General features: G+C 39.7%; 1 protein-coding gene across 1 annotated transcript in view; it reads right to left on the reverse strand.

Moving 5' to 3' along the window:
* The window catches only part of LOC139142483 (low-density lipoprotein receptor-related protein 6-like), an 84,396-nt gene that overhangs the window by 50,977 nt on the left and 15,953 nt on the right, over positions 1-17,466 (reverse strand). The window contains exons 3-7 of the mRNA XM_070712426.1: positions 11,265-11,659; positions 9,942-10,073; positions 6,609-6,809; positions 6,172-6,367; positions 4,570-4,820 (exon numbers count right to left, since the gene is read on the reverse strand). Coding sequence (XP_070568527.1) covers positions 4,570-4,820; positions 6,172-6,367; positions 6,609-6,809; positions 9,942-10,073; positions 11,265-11,659 — 1,175 coding nt within the window. The remainder of the gene's footprint in view (positions 1-4,569; positions 4,821-6,171; positions 6,368-6,608; positions 6,810-9,941; positions 10,074-11,264; positions 11,660-17,466) is intronic.

Here is a 17,466-nt window from a genome sequence, read left to right on the forward strand (position 1 = left end):
CGGAATAGTTTTTGAATACTATAAGTTAATTTATAGAACTCTACATTATAAGTAAACAGAAAGTATTATCAATTCTGCAGCAAAAGTTGTAGGACTCACTCAATGTGTTACATATCTCTATGTATGACAAAGTGAATCCCTATCCCAAAAGAGGCTCAGATAATCTACAATCCACTGTACCAGCATCTAAGTAGCCTTTACCAATCAAAGGTAGCAAAATCTCAAACAAGGGTTGACCTAGCCTAAAAACCTGGTATCATTACCAGATTTCTCTGATAATAGGCCCACCCACACATTAACCCAAGAGCGATTATTTTGGGGTGAGCACTTATTTTGGATGTTACTTTTGCTTGATCTTTACCAGTGACATCTCAATTTGCCTCGCCCGTACAATAAATTATCAATGGGCAGTCATAAAGTGACTGTTGTGTGGCAAACAAAATAAAAACATTGAGGTTTCTGACTTCCTGACTGCAGCCATTTACATTAGACACCCTTACTTTACTGAAAATAACTGCAAATGGACTGATCCTGAGATACACATTGAGACATTACCCCTTTTCCTGCCAAGTCCATATTTCACCACCATGTCAAGATGGTTAAAATTAATGAAACACAACATATTCCATAAGGTGTATTTTAACATAATACTGTATATTTGAAAGCTGTTGAAAACATAAATACTGTAAACTCGATTTTTTTGGACTAAAGATACTATAACAGACCAGGCCAAGAGGGTGAAAATACGTTATGTTTAGGCTCAATACCGCTTTTTACTGACTTGGCTGATGGGGAAGTGATGCTGTCTGGCAGGAAAAGGGCTAAAGCAGTTTATCACTAGACATCTTTTTGTATTGTATTGTAGGTTCAGTTGTTCTTTAATGGGTGCGTGTATGTGTAAGGATGTCAGTGTGTTGTCTACGCAGTGTTCTCTCGGAAATTTTTGTCAGAGTGGAGGCTAATTAGCATAATAATTTGCATATTAATTTACATATGTTAACTTATGACCTGCAGTAGGTTGAAAGATTACTGTCAATACTTTCAAAATGCAGCATAATACAGTGTTATCAGTAACATGCAACAGCCTTCCACATATCCATTGACTTAAGATCAGTTTGATGGAATCATGTTAATAAAGTAGTTGCCTTTCTGTCAGAAAAATCAGGTAAAAAGGGACCCACCACCAGAACCAATGTTGGTAAGATTATTCAGGGATTGTTATCAGGATGAATGAGGACTGCAAATTACTTCAAAACAATCATCTTTATTTTTTTTAATGTATTCTCTAACAATTGAACAAAGACATAAGTAATATCTTTCTCTCAACTTGCTGACCCTCCGTTTCAAGTAATTATAGTTTTAACAAATAAGACTTTGAAACATTAACCCTTTCACCACCATGTTTGTCCCAAATCCATTGTTTTCTATGGTAAAGTTGGACCTGTACACAGGGAACTGGGGGTGAAAGGGTTTAAAGGAAATGAGTCTTACGCTTGACTGTTTATGATCAAAGACGAATGAACCTTCCGATCTCCAAAGTCTGAGCGTGGACGCATAGTAGACCATTGACGTCCAAGGGTAGACAAACGCATATATCCCGGGCATGTATCCCATCGTCGGCCGATTTGCAAACAGTTGGAAAGAGTAATGGAAAGGGCTAAATGTAAAGCTAAAACCATCTTAATACAATTCTGGTCGCTGTATCATGGAGCTTATACCGAGTAAGAGTTGAATTGTGGTACTGGTGAACTCCTATATCGAAAATGTAGTATACGGAGCTGTGCACAACTTTCCAACACGGAAACCGTATCTCCCGCCCCACACATGGTTATTCAGAAAAGCCTACCGCGATTTCACAGTTTTGCATGCATTAGCATTTCAAACCACACCATCTCCTACCTAGTCTGCGTAAGCTGAATTTCTAGTGCTAAACAATATGCACGGATCGGACCGCTATCGATAGCCGCGACGGCAGCTAACTTGAAACAGCTGCCATTTTTTACATCTCTGTACAGCTTATAGGGGGAGTACCTTTGTCCAATAGAAAGGTATATTTCATAGTGGAAGTACGCTCAGCAACGAAGCCTTAGCATAATGAGCATAGACAAATATTGCCGTATAGTATAAGATTGCTGATTGGCTAAAACTGGAAGATTCCATTTAGGAGGGACTGCTAGAGTCAAAGCGAGACCCAGTAATAACTTTCGATTGATCATGGATAGCATGGCAGTTCGCTGTGAGAGTTTCGTGTACGCTGTAGAAAAACTTTGTTGTGCACCAGCAAATTGCGTCTATATTACACCTTTGAAGTTCAAATCCTTTGAAATTGCACTACTGTAGACTTTGCGGAGTCCCCCAGCATGCGCGTAGCAGAACAGGACATGAGCAATGATTTTTTGGATACACGTGTTTGATCAGATCAGTACTTTGACAGACTCCGCTTCAAAAAAAATACCGCAATTATACGGTGTCGCTCAAATTTGATCGGAATTGGTACATACCAAAGATCAACAATAAGTGTTGTTTCTATCTGTTCAGTGCAGGAAAATTTTACGTTGCTGTTATGACAATGATTTCTGCACAGTACAACCAGAAAAACAACAAGAAATATTTAAACCAGAAAAACAAGAATGACAAAAGTAAATAAGGTCTGAAACTTTAGGTACTGGAGGTCAAATTTAGCAACACGCATAGCAGAGAATGTTTCAACCATGGATGTACAAAAATAGACATCCATGGTTTGAGCAGGTCTGTTAAGGTTCCAAGACAAGAAATTTGACCTTTTTAATCTAACAATTCTCTAACGGTTAATAAGCTCAGAACCCCCGCAAAGTACACATTTTCTGAAAGCCTAGATATAGGGGAACAATTTGGTAACCACAGTGTTACCATTGTTTACATAACTATCACATGACAAGGTAATTTGCATGACCTTTCAAAAATCGGTTTTCCCTATATTTTGTCTCAATACTTCAAAATATCTGACTCAAACTTGCTGGAATGCAAGCTGTTACAAAACTTTTCAAAACTGTGTCTCGGATTTTTTATATCTGGCTTACTTTTTTTGGAGCACAATTTTAAAGAAATCAACTACGGTTAAATTCACTGCTCTGGAAGTTTTTCTGGCATAAAAACTGTTTAAGAAGGTTTAAAAAAATTCTGAGACACACTTTTAAAGACCTTTAGGACAGCTTGCACTCACACAAATTTCAGCAACATATCTCAAAGCATTGAAACAAAACATAACGAAAACCGATTTTTGAAAGGTTATGCAAATTACCTGTCACGTGATAGTTATGTAAACAATGGTGACACAATGGTTACAAAAGTGTTACCCTATATCTAGGCTTTCCGAAAATATACAACTTACGGGGGTTCTGAGCTTATTAAACACTAGAGAATTGTTAGTTTAAAATGGTCAATTTCTTGTCTTGGAACCTTAATATGTCACAGTTCATAAACAATGACAGAAAATGACTAATAAGCTGTTTCACTTACTGCCACCACTCCCACACTTAATAGGTACCCTGCATACAAATAGGTTAAAGGTCAAAAACCACTTACTCAGATGTGTGGGCTGTTTCAGGTACTGCCACCACTCGTGCACATTTGCAGGATTTCCCCTTTTTCTTACCTCATTTGCATATTTTTGACACTGACATGTTCATTTGAACAACGTCACATCTCAACCCCTGCATCTACCTGTACACCAAATACTGAGATGGTAGCTTTGGCGGTATGGGAGCCTTTGGATGTGACGGACATACATCGCACATACATACCCACATACAGACGCCATTGACTCACCATATAAGTTCTTTTTGGTATTTATATACATACCAAATATGAGCTAAAAAGTGTGAAACAATTTCCATTTGCCATGACCAAGTGTCACCGTCAAGATTACGAAGTGTGAACGACCTACCATTTGTATTGTACATTTTAATCACGGCAAGTACGCAAGTTGCTCGCTAACAATTGACAACTACGAGTTTCGTTCCCATCAAAAACAAAGGGGCAGTGTTTCCAATTGCAGGGGCGGCACATTAGCTAGAGGGGCGGTCACCAAAAACAGAGGGGCGGGCCGCCCCTCGAAAACCCCCCGTGGAGAATCCTGCTACGTCTTTCACAGATCAGAGAAAGTGTAACATTGTGTCTTTCTGAAGCACAGGTGGATTTGTCAGAATTTGTCCAGGGAAAGATTTGTCAGAATTTGTCCAGGGAAAGATTTGTCAGAATTTGTCCAGGGAAAGATTTGTCAGAATTTGTCCAGGGAAAGATAAAAAAAGAAAAAGAACGATCAGGAAGAGCTATTCTGCAACATCTTACTCTTTCTTTGTCACTGTATGAGCTTCAACTCAAATACAAGCTTTTGTGAGTACTTAGTTAGTGGGTGTTGGTTACTCTACCAAATTAACGCTCTGGGCATTTATTAGGCTTCAGGTGTGCCCCTGACAATTTACTCATTTCCTGAATAAAGGCCCTTGGCCCATTATCAGAAATCTCCGGTAAGAGGGTGGCATCAAGTTCACTTGAAAAACCATCCAAATCTAAATGAACACATCTTACCAAGTAAACTGAATCCAAAGATATGAGGGAGCTCTTCAGAAACCAGGACTTGTCTTCCAGTGCCATTCATATTTGCCATTTCAATTTTATCAGTTTTGGCATCACCCCAATAGATTTTCCTGTATGTGAAATCCAGGGCCAGTCCATTGGGCCATCCAAGCGACTCACTAATGAGTGTAACTCTACCAGTACCATCTAAATGTGCTCTCTCTATCTTTGGTTGCTTTCCCCAATCTGTCCAGTACATGTATCTGATGAAAGAAGTCAATAATTAAGAAGTTAAGAACTTGCTGTCTTAACGCAGTGATGGGATGCTGTGTTACGATTGTTAAAAGACAAAACCTAACAAAATATATCTAAGACAAGACCAAATCATTCAAAATGACTGGGGATGGATCCAAAGTTATGAAAATTGTCCCCTTTACTTAAAACATACTAATTTCATTGTCAGGAATCCATTTATCCTGAATTTTGTGTCTTTGTGACCTGATATAGTGACCTTCTCTAATTGTGGAGACTCTAGATATGTAACAATTACTTAAAGCTCCAGTCTACTAGCACATTCCATTGTTTGGCTCATGGCTTGAAGGGTTTTGTAAGTGTAACCACAAACACAAACTCTATAAACATCACACTGGGCCTTATAATCAAGCAATGTGATCAAACTTATAAGGTTATTTACACTAATGTTCAGCAATTCTTGAATATAGGTGGTTTATGGCTGCATTTTGGATCAATCGATTGGTCAATCAATCAATCTATTGATCTAAAGATCTATCCAGTTTACTGGATGCCTACATCACCACTGACTCTTTCAGTTCTGCTACAAACTGAAAACATCAAGGAATTTAGATGATCAGTTTTAGTAAAAATGTAGAAACAAATATATGAGATATTCTCACACTTGACAACTGCCATCAATCTATCTGATGAGCTGTGTTGTTCCCCAGAATTTAAAATATCCTTACTAACTAAATAGTTAACAGAGTCGATGTAAACCATTGGATGGCTAGTTGGAAAGCGTTACCTACTAGATCTCTAGTTGCAAAGATTTACCTACCAGAAGGCTAGTTGGAAAGTGTTACCTACCAGATGGTTAGTAGATTGGAAGTGGATTACCCACAAGATGGAATAGACTTACTCAATTCTTGTCTATTAGAACAGACTTACCCAATAGATAGCTATTAGAATAGACTTACCCACTAGATAGCTGTTGGAACAGACTTACCCACTAGATATTAGAATAGACCTACCCACTAGATAGCTATTAGAATAGACTTACCCACCAGATAGCTGTCAGAATAGACCTACCCACTAGATAGCGGTTGGAACAGACTTACCCACTAGATAGCTGTTGGAACAGACTTACCCACTAGATATTAGAATAGACCTACCCACTAGATAGTTATTAGAATAGACCTATCCACTAGATAGCTATTAGAATAGACCTATCCACTAGATAGCTGTCAGAATAGACCTATCCACTGGATAGCTATCAGAATAGTCTTACCCATTAGATAGCTATTAGTATAGACTTACCCACTAGATAACAATTAGAATAGACTTGCCTCCTACATAGTTATTAGAATACAGTAGACTTACCCACTAGATGGATCTAATGCAATGGCACGCGGTTCATCAAGATCCTCTGATATTAGAATTTTCCGTGATGTTCCATTCAGCCTTGCTACTTCAATTCGATCTGTTCCTGTGTCTGTCCAGTACAAATTTCGACTTATCCAATCCACGGCTAAGCCATCTGGATGGTCAACTTCTCTTTGAACAATGTACTCACCACCTACAAAATGGCAGTAAACATACATGAAAGACGTTACATACAGTGTACGTCATATGGGTTTACATGTGTTGGAGCTTCATCCTCTAATAATGCATATAAGATTACACAAACATAAATTTTTTCCACATTTCAGAATAATTTTGAGTCAAACATGTACACAGGATTTTGCGTTAACAGAATCTCTGATATTAGCTTAAAATATAATAATCGTGGTAATATTCCAAGCAGACAACTTTCTAACCTGAACCATCCATTGCAGCCCTTCTAATGGCTCTCACTTCATCATCTGTCCAGTATATGTAGCCATCAACAGGATCATAATCTACAGCAATAGTATGGCGGATATCATCTAGTTGTAACACAACATCTGTATAATCTGGTGTGTCCAATGAGATTCTTCTCAGATCAATACGTCTTGCTAATAACAGAATCTCCTCCGCTCCTAAATATGGGCAGAAACAGTAAGGTAAGCTTGACATTTATATCATATACAGTTGAGCAGAACATTCACTGTTATTATACCATGAGCGTTTTGCTGGTCACACTAAAGTCTTTAAGATTCTTTGCTAAATATTTGCGAGATTTCCTTACTTGATAAAGTTGGCACATTCCTATGAGAGTTTGCAGTGTGATCCCCCACTGAATTATACACAAGCACTGGGGCTGGAAAGCTACAATTACAAGGCACAGTGACTGGGTATTGTCAAATACTTGTCTCCTGGTGTATGGTGAGATCCTACACCCCAATGAATTCAATTGAAGTACTGGGCTTGAATGCTATCATGGATCTACTCAGGAATAAAGAGGACACACAGTGTCCTACACACTGTTCATCAAACAGATCAAGTGACAGAAGTGCAAACAAATCCATGGGTACAAAATGCATTTGGAAATATACACATTTCTGTGCATGTTTGTCAACATGGTTTTGTTTGGACCTTGATCCATTTGAATAGACGATGTTCCGCTGATTGCGAGATCTCGCGAGACTTAATACATGCCCGTAGACACAGATTTCTAGCTTAGTAATACAAGTCAAATTTTGTATGGAACTAGAAAAAGTGCAGAAAATGAGTAAAGATTGCAACTTCATATATTTTATGCAGTGTTTAACGTAATAAGCGAGTTGTCCTGTTTTACGCAGTTTGTCCTGTGTTGCGAGAACACGTCCACTGCGAACCACATATTCTCGCGATATCTCGGAATGTCTCGCGCGGGTTCGGAACATGGTCTATTGCTATCCCTTTTCCTGCCAAGCGCCTTGTCCTTTATCCAGCAAAGTCCGTAGAAAACGACCCAATAATATGTGCCTGCAAAAGATTGGCTCTCCTGCACGTTATCCTGCCAGGCATTTTGGCAGAAACCGCCCATTTTCAAGGTAGTTTTAGCCCTACTTATACGTGTTAGACTTCGATAATTTCTACATGCCCGTAGACAGGGGAAGGTGCTCAAGGGTTACTGCAGAAAAAAATTGAGGTCACCGGCTTTGTTTGCCCCAGGGGGTGCGTCATTTTATTGCCGTTTCATGCTTATTTTTTCGGAAATTAACTCCTTCAGTATTGCGCACGTCCGCTAGGCACAAACATCACCTCACTCGTCTGTTAGTCAGAGACCCTGGGGGTCGTGCTAGGGGTGCGGCAGCACCGGCAAACCTGTCCTGTTTCCCCAGGGTAGGGTCAATTGAATACGTACCTTCAACGACTTGACAGTGTAGCACAAAAACTACGTTTTTACAGTTGTATTAACGGCATGGCTGAGCCATGGAAGCACAGCTTCCACGTAGTTTAGCCAGCTCGTTTGGGAGTTGGCTTACGAGTGTTACCGTTCATTACCGACTTAATCGAGCGGTCCTCAGTCAGGTACGGGTTTGTACCGTCATGGCTTGGGCTGCAGCTAACCAGTGATAAACAGTCACTACACCCAAGTCGTCAGTCTCACTTTTGCGATGCACGGTACAACGCAATATGCTTCCATTGTTCTAGCCATCAACGTCTCCACATGCCTGGCGGCCATTGTACAGCTAGCTGGTTTGCATAACAAAAGCAGTCCCTGCCACGTCCATTGAATGGCACAGCCAAGGCGGTGAAGGACGTTGCCTGGCTTGAACTTGCAGAGCTGAAGCCAGCTTAGTATACGACTAGTTTGTAATGGTATTTCTGAGTCGTTCATATCCGTTCCACCGGAGGAACAAGTCGAGCCATCCCGTCAAAAATACGTTCTCATTTTCAGTCTCGCACAACTGAAAAAGTGACTTTCATCTCGCACCATCGGCACCATCTGCCAAGTCGTTTTAAAGAGGTAGCCTTCTGGATTAGCATTGCCAAGTTGGTCAAGTTCGGCAGCAATCTCTATAGTGCCAGGCAGCCAAATAAGTCCAACTCCGCCAGAAAACGTCACCATGCTATCCTGCCAAGTCCGCTAAAAAGCGGTAAAAAAACCCAGCCCCCCTCGGGTGTGGGGGACTGGCGGACAGGTTTCTGCACCTTTCCCTGTCTATCGACTCCCTGTGAACCCATTTCGAGAGCAAACGCCGTTCCTTGCCCGAAACCTGTCCTTGAACGACCCCTAGCGTGATCAAGGGTTTGCTACACGTAGTGCCATCGACTAGGCAGGAAAGGGGGTACCGAAAAGTAGCCTGATTTCCACCGCCTTGGCAGGATAACGGCCGTGGCTGCTCAGATTCTGGCTACACCGAATTCCGAGCGGATTTTCACAGACTTGGCAGGAAAAGCGTTAAACTTGTGTCCAGGGATGCAGCACAAACTCTGTTGAATGTCTACAGGTACATGTGATTTTGGTATGCCATGGTTTGATACCGCTATGCCATAGTTTGATACCGCTATGCCATAGTTTGATACCGCTATGCCATAGTTTGATACCGCTATGCCATAGTTTGATACCGCTATGCCATAGTTTGATACCGCTATGCCATAGTTTGATACAGGTATGCCATAGTTTGATACAGGTATGCCATAGTTTGATACCGGTATGTCATAGTTTGATACAGGTATGTCATAGTTTGATACAGGTATGCCATAGTTTGATACCGCTATGCCATAGTTTGATACCGCTATGCCATAGTTTGATACCGCTATGCATAGTTTGATACTGCTATGCCATAGTTTTGATACCGCTATGCCATAGTTTGATACCCGCTATGCCATAGTTTGATACCGCTATGCCATAGTTTGATACCGCTATGCCATAGTTTGATACTGCTATGCCATAGTTTGATACAGCTATGCCATAGTTTGATACCGCTATGCCATAGTTTGATACCGCTATGCCATAGTTTGATACCGCTATGCCATAGTTTGATACTGCTATGCCACAGTTTGATACAGGTATGTCATAGTTTGGTACAGGTATGCCATAGTTTGATACAGGTATGCCATAGTTTGATACTGCTATGCCATAGTTTGATACCGCTATGAAATAGTTTGATACAGGTATGCCATAGTTTGATACAAGTATGCCATAGTTTGATACTGCTATGCCACAGTTTGATACCGCTATGAAATAGTTTGATACAGATTGCCATAAATACATTTGATACAGATATATCCATACTTACCATCTGCACACGTGGCTCCATCCTTTAATAATCTAACACCTGTTGGACAAGCACAAGAATATCCTGGTGGTGTTGGCGACATTAAACATAAATGTGAACATCCTCCATTGTTGGCACCACAAGGACTCACTCCTGAAATATACATTGTTGCATCATTTCATTACAATCAGACATTAATCATATGGCATATTCTCCATGGATGGTTAAACTATTTTAAATTGCAGAATAGCAACATCTATACATCGTGCTGTCTCAATTACATGTCGGTTCTTGACAATTCACAAACTAATTAAATTGCTACAAAACTTTTTTCATCAACAGGAGCAAGCAGTACCTGTACATTATAAAGACTGGTTGATGGACAGACTTCGCTATTCTACTAAATTTTCAGTAACATGTACTCCAATTCCCAAAATCTCCCTATAAAAATAGAGTCTATGGATGCTAAAACAGTAACGTGGCAGGTTTCAAGTATGAAGGTCATGATAACTTTGACAGGCAACTGTCCTGATCAGTGCAGTGACTCAGTGAATAACTCATACGTCAGTGCTTATATGTGTACATTGAGTGGTAAAGATGACCAAAAGAAGTATCTTTCACATCACTGTGAGAATGTTACGGGCAGATGTCAACTTTTTGGCCTATTTCAGAATAATTATATGTCAAATACACTGGATTTTGCATGAACAGAACCTCTGGTGCAGTGTGCCCACTAAGCTGATATAACGCGTCATGACACAGGGCAAACCTGCCTGATGCATTCAACTTACAAGTAATTTGGTGCGTCACTGATGCAGCTTTAAAAAGCCTATCAATATAAAGAAATGCTCAGCAGATTCATGATTTACACAGATAACATGTTTCCCTGAAGTTTTTGGTCCAAAAATGGTGATACTATGTGCCTATAATAACTTGCCTTGCCATTCAATCAATGGGGAAGGAAGCAGTCTTGTTGTTTTCATTGCCTTCTTGCAAACTGATGCGAGAGTATGAGGAATCGAGAAAGACATTCCATGACAGAGGGCGCTATACTTACAACTTGCTTATCGTTTTGTGCCATGCATATTGGTGATGCACAGCAAGGTTTGTTCAATTTGACTTGATTTTTTGCTTCACCCCCCTTGGAGGACACACTTCTCTGATGCTCTACAGCAACCCCACCATTACTTGGTTGATCAATGAAAGTCAAGTGTTGTCATGTGTTACTTGAGTGCGTAAACTACTGTCAGCATCAGTCAAGGCCAAATAAAGTCTGCATTTCACAATGTCTTGGCAGGATATGGCGTAATACGCCCGAAAGAAAACAAGACATGAAGAACTCACCTGTTGGTTGTCTCACTGATGAAAACACATGGATATCCATCGGTGAAAATATTTCTTCATGAATTATTTTTTTGTCATTTCCTGTCAGTTTATGACAAGAATGAATTGATCTGGTATGCCAGTCAGTCCAAAATAATGTCTCTCCAAAGAGAGTCAATGCAAAAGGATGTGGTAATGATCCTTCTAAAACAGACTGTCTATCAGTTCCATTAAAATTTGAATGATGAATAAAGCTAAGTTTGGCGTCTGCCCAGTAGATTCTCTTAGCTTCATAGTCAATAGTAAGTCCGTTTGGCCAATAAATATTTTCATTTACAATAACTCGTCTCTCAGTTCCATCCATGCCGGCTCTTTCTATTTTGGGAGTTTCTCCCCAATCTGTCCAGTACATCAATCTGAAAGCAAAAGTAAACATTTTTGTTGAGAAAGTGAAAAACTCAGGGGTTATTTAATCTTTACTACAAATTGTTAAATCTGACAAATGTACACTATGCATAACAATCTTGTAATACCTGTGTTCATATTGGTTTGACAACACTTACATCACACACTAAATTGCCAGAGACTAATCTTCAGCATAGTAGAGTGTTGCAAAATCTTAAAATTTCAGTAAGCAGCCAAAAGCCATGGTTCACATTTTGTGTACACTCTTTTGACGATTTTGAATTTTCAAATATTGGTAAATCTTGGGTAATTTGTTTCTTTAGTACCAAATGTTGCACTGACCCTTTTTTGTTGTTGCTTTAGTAAGAGTTTGTCAAAATTTACATTTAGGAAAGTTTGAGCAAAAGTTTCAGTCTTTCACTTTCGAGGCACATAATACCTTAAAGGCCCTTTTCCTGCCGAGCGCCCTTGTCCGTTATTCTCCCAAGTCAGTAGAAAACCGCCCCATAATATGTGCCTGCAAAAGATTGGCTCTCCTGCATGTTATCCTGCCAGGCATTTTGGCAGAAATCGCCCATTTTCAGGGTAGTTTTAGCCGTACTTATACGTGTTAGACTTCGATAATTTCTACATGCCCGTAGACAGGGAAGGAGCTCAAGGGTTGCTGCAGAAAAAATTGAGGTCACCGGCTTTGTTTGCCCCTGGGAGTGCGTCATTTTATTGCCGTTTCATGTTTATTTTTTCGGAAATAAACTCCTTCAGTATTACGTACGTCCGCTAGGCACAAACATCACCTCACTCGTCTGTTAGTCAGAGACCCTGAGGGTCGTGCTAGGGGTGCAGCAGCACCGTCAAACCTGTCCTGTTTCCCCAGGGTAGAATACGTACCTCCAACGACTTGGCAGTGTAGCACAAAACTACGTTTTTGCCGTTGTATTAACGACATGGCTGAGCCATTGAAGCACAGCTTTACGTAGTTTTGCCAGCTCAGTTGGAGTTGGCTTACGAGTGTTACCGTTCATTACTGACTTAATCGAGTGGTCCTCAGTCAGGTACGGGTTTGTACCGACATGGCTTGGGCTGCAGCTAACCAGTGATAACCAGTCACTACCCCCAAGTCTTCAGTTCACTTTTGCGATGCACGGGTGCAACGCAATATGCTTCCATTGTTCTAGCCATCGACGTGTCCACATGCTGGCAGCCATATTGTACTGCTAGCTGGTTTGCATAACAAAAGCAGTCCCTGCTAAATGCAGACGTATCCCCGTACATGTAGCATATTGACCTCATGTGCCCTTTTGAATTCTCTGTACGCAAACAGCGTACGTAGTTACCAATGCATCGGCAAGAGGATACGTTTGCCTGCAAACCAGAGCCAGTACTTCGGACGGTGGAATAAATAAAAAAACCAAAGCTACGTCCATTGTATGGCACGGCCAAGGCAGTGAAGGACGTTGCCTGGCTTGAACTTGCAGAGCTGAAGCCCAGCTTAGTACGTCGGACACCAGTTTGTAATGGTATTTCCGAGTCGTTCATATCCGTTCCATGGGAGGAACAAGTCGAGCCGTCCCGTCAAAAATACGTTCTCATTTTCAGTCACGCACAACTGAATAAGTGACTTCGTCTCGCACCATCGGCATATCTGCCAAGTCGTTTGCAAGAGGTAGCCTTCTAGATTAGCATTGCCGAGTTGGTCAAGTTCGGCAGCAATCTGTATAGTGCCAGGCAGCCAAGTACGTCCAACTCCGCCAGAAAACGTCACCATGCTATCCTGCCAAGTCCGCTAAAAAGCGGTAAAAAAAACCAGCCCCCCTCGGGTGTGGGGGACTGGCGGACAGGTTTCTGCACCTTTCCCTGTCCTTGGACTCCCTGTGAACCCATTTCGAGAGCAAACGCCGTTCCTCGCCCAAAACCTGTCCTCGAACGACCCCTAGCGTGAGCAAGGGTTTGCTACACGTAGTTCCGTCGACTAGGCAGGAAAGGGGGTACCAAAAAGGAGCCCGATTTCCACCGCCTTAGGAGGATAACGGCCGTGGCTGCTCAGCTTCTAGCTACACCGAATTTCAAGCGGATTTTCACCGACTTGGCAGGAAAAGGGTTAAAGGGAAGTTCACCAAGGATGATTTTTACATATGTGCTAGCTTTGTGGTCACTTACCCCGGAAAAGCTATTTTCGCCATTTATAACTTGCACGAATTTTTACAAAAACAATAAAAATAGCATGGGACACTGACAGCTCTTTAGGCCTCATAGTCATGTTTTGAATCATGGAAAGAAGCGCCAAGCTTGGAGACTTGCATAATGTGATATGGAAGGCACCATTTTTCCATGGGTATGGCATTGTCCACTCACCCAGGCTCAAACCAGGCCGTGCGTATTAACATAACTTTTGTTTATACTGAGTATCCTTGCATAAACTGTGAATTACTTATAATAAACTGTCCACTGTCAGATTTTGTGTTGCTGTTTACTACTGTACTACTGTGAGTGGACAATGTAGGGGCCATACCCAAACGAAGATGGTCCCTGCCATATCACATGATGCAAGCTCCAAGCTTGGGGCTTTTTTCCCATGATTCAAATTACATGGGCAACTTCCTGTACTATTTTTATCATTTTCGTAGAAAATCGGGCGACTTATAAATGGTGAAAATAGCTTTTCTGGGGTAAATGACCACAGAGCTACCACATATGTAAAAATCATCCTTGGTGAACTTCCCCTTTAAGGCCATTTGTCATAAGTTATGTTGCCAGCAAAGCTCATTATTCTGTATTTCAACTGATTTACAACTGTAGTAGTCTTGTTTGCTGATTGAATGTTCATCTGATGCAATCCTGTCAAAGAGTACATCAAAGCACAGCTGATTTACTGACAAACACCTACCATTCAACAGTGCAAGCCCCTTATGTCTTGTAAATAGATCAATCAACAAATCAAAATTTTATCAAACGGTCAGTGGCCTTAAGCAAATCATTTAGAAAGGCAGAGGATTTTTTTATATGTGTATTTTTGACGCGTCCATGAAAAAAATTGCGTCAAATGCTCTCATAAACGCGTCAATTTGATTCCTTTGCGTTCACAATGTAACAACAGTAGGTTGACCTTTGACACCCCACCAGACTATTTATAACATAAACACCATCCCTGAGAAGAAATGAACGCAGTCGTTTAGGTGATAACTGTTATCGATATATATACTTTACAAATTGCAACAATGAAATTAAACAACTTTTGAAAATAAAGATGACATCACTGATCGTAAAGAAACGTGATGTTGAAGAAAGGATGGCACAAAGATTCTTGTGTAAGTATATCTCATATTTAAAAAATAGTGACAATGTCACTGGTCGCTCCCATATAGTTATCAAAACAAGCTAAAATCAAGCTAAAAGATTTTTTTATCACAAATAGAAACAATTCCCCCAATAAAATAAAATTATGCAAATTTCACCAGAATTTGATCAATCTTACTGACGTCACCCGTAAAACCTCTACACTAAGTTTCAACTCAATCGGACGTGTGGTTTCAGAGTTAAAAAAATTTTTGATCAAAAATGAAAAAAATAGCCAAAAAATGCAAATATGCAAAGTTCACCACGATTTGCCCAGATTTGGGAAAGGTCACTCCTATGCACTTCCATAGCAAGTTTCAAATCAATCAGACTTGTGGTTTCAGAGAAGAAGATTTTTTGACCAAAAATGGGAGAAAATTACAAAAAAATTCATGAAAAATAGCAAGTCCAAGATACTGACCCAAGATGTGCACAATCATTTCAGGTCAGCCCAAAGTACTTACATGCTAATTTTTCATCTAATCTGCTCAGTGGCTATTGAGATTTTCAATAAAATGTAAACTAGTAAACATATATACATACGGCTATAAGAGCTAACAAGCGACCCAATGGTCGACAGAGCTCTGCTGTGTTATGTAGAGAGCAACGTTTTGTGACATATGTATTGATGAAGAAGGTTGAGATCTTTGATAGCTCATTTCAGGATGGCCTGACCTAAAATGGCAAAATTAGCTGCAAAAATACAAAATTGATGATTTCATCATAATTATGTATAAAAATGTATACCAAATATCAAAGCTATCACATGAGTAACTTTTGAGAAACAAATATTTGACCAAAAACGGCAAAAACTGACCCAAAAATACAAAAATTGATGATTTCATCAAATTTCACTATATCACACTAAGAGAACCCCCAGGAACCTGTATACCAAATATCAAAGGCATCAGACAAGTAGTTTTTGAGAAACACATTTTTTGACCAAAAATGGCAAAAATTGCACCAAAAATACAAAATTGCAGATTTCATCATATATTCCGTATATCATATTCAGTTTATCTGTAGGAACCTGTATACCAAATATCAAAGCTGTCAGACGAGCGGTTTTGATGAAATAAATTTTTGACCAAAAATGACAAAAAAATTCCTTAAAAATACAGATTTGCTTATTTCATCACAATTTGAAATCCAAGTTGGGCTATCCCTAGGGACCTGTATACCAAATATCAAAGCTGTCAGACAAGCGGTTTTGATGAAATAAATTTTTGACCAAAAATGACAAAAAAATTCCTTAAAAATACAGATTTGCTTATTTCATCACAATTTGAACAAATCCAAGTTGGGTTATCCCTAGGGACCTGTATACCAAATATCAAAGCTGTCAGACAAGCGGTTTTGATGAAATAAATTTTTGACCAAAAATGACAAAAAAATTCCTTAAAAATACAGATCTGCATATTTCATCACAATTTGAACAAATCCAAGTTGGGTTATCCCTAGAGACCTGTATACCAAATATCAAAGCTGTCAGACAAGCGGTTTTGATGAAATAAATTTTTGACCAAAAATGACAAAAAAATTCCTTTAAAATACAGATTTGCTTATTTCATTACAATTTGAACAAATCCAAGTTGGGTTATCCCTAGGGACCTGTATACCAAATATCAAAGCTGTCAGACAAGCGGTTTTGATGAAATAAATTTTTGACCAAAAATGACAAAAAAATTCCTTAAAAATACAGATTTGCATATTTCATCACAATTTGAACAAATCCAAGTTGGGTTATCCCTAGAGACCTGTATACCAAATATCAAAGCTGTCTGACCAGCGGTTGAGATTTTTTACCAAAAACGCCTTTTTGGCACTAATTTGCATATTTTTGGCAATGACAACTTCATTTGAACAAAATCTCATCTACAGCCCATCATCCATGTACACACCAAATATCAAGATGAAATATGCAGCGGTTTTGGAGTTTTTGATGTTGACGGACAGACATACAGACATACAGACATACAGACATACAGACGTACAGACGTACAGACATACAGACATACATACATACAGACATTTCCCTAGCCTATAAGAATAGCTTCCATTGCCATATATACATATGGCTATGGGAGCTAAAAAACGCTTACTTCAAAGACCTTGTCCTCAATTTTGTAATTTTGCAGCAATCTTTGTCGACATTCTATTAATACTATGCTCATCTCAAAATTATATCTCTAAAAATGATGAATTTTGAAACACCGAAAGATGAACAATAACTTTGTCAAATGTTTACTTTAAGAACTTGCGCAATGCCAATCGAAATTCATGTAATTTACTGTAGAACTATCAAAACGCGATAGCGATGATTAATTGTTCAAAAGTCAAAATCTGTACTCCTCTCTGTCTCTGTCTGTCTGAATTACTCTTCCGAATTAGACTCATCGCTTTCGGCGTTTTGTTCTGTTGAAGATCTCTACCGCGCGGTCAATGTTGAAGTCACGCACATCCGGTCCTTTGAGAGAGATTGTCA

Source organism: Ptychodera flava, chromosome 1 (assembly GCF_041260155.1).
Source record: "Ptychodera flava strain L36383 chromosome 1, AS_Pfla_20210202, whole genome shotgun sequence".
Lineage (NCBI taxonomy): Eukaryota > Metazoa > Hemichordata > Enteropneusta > Ptychoderidae > Ptychodera > Ptychodera flava.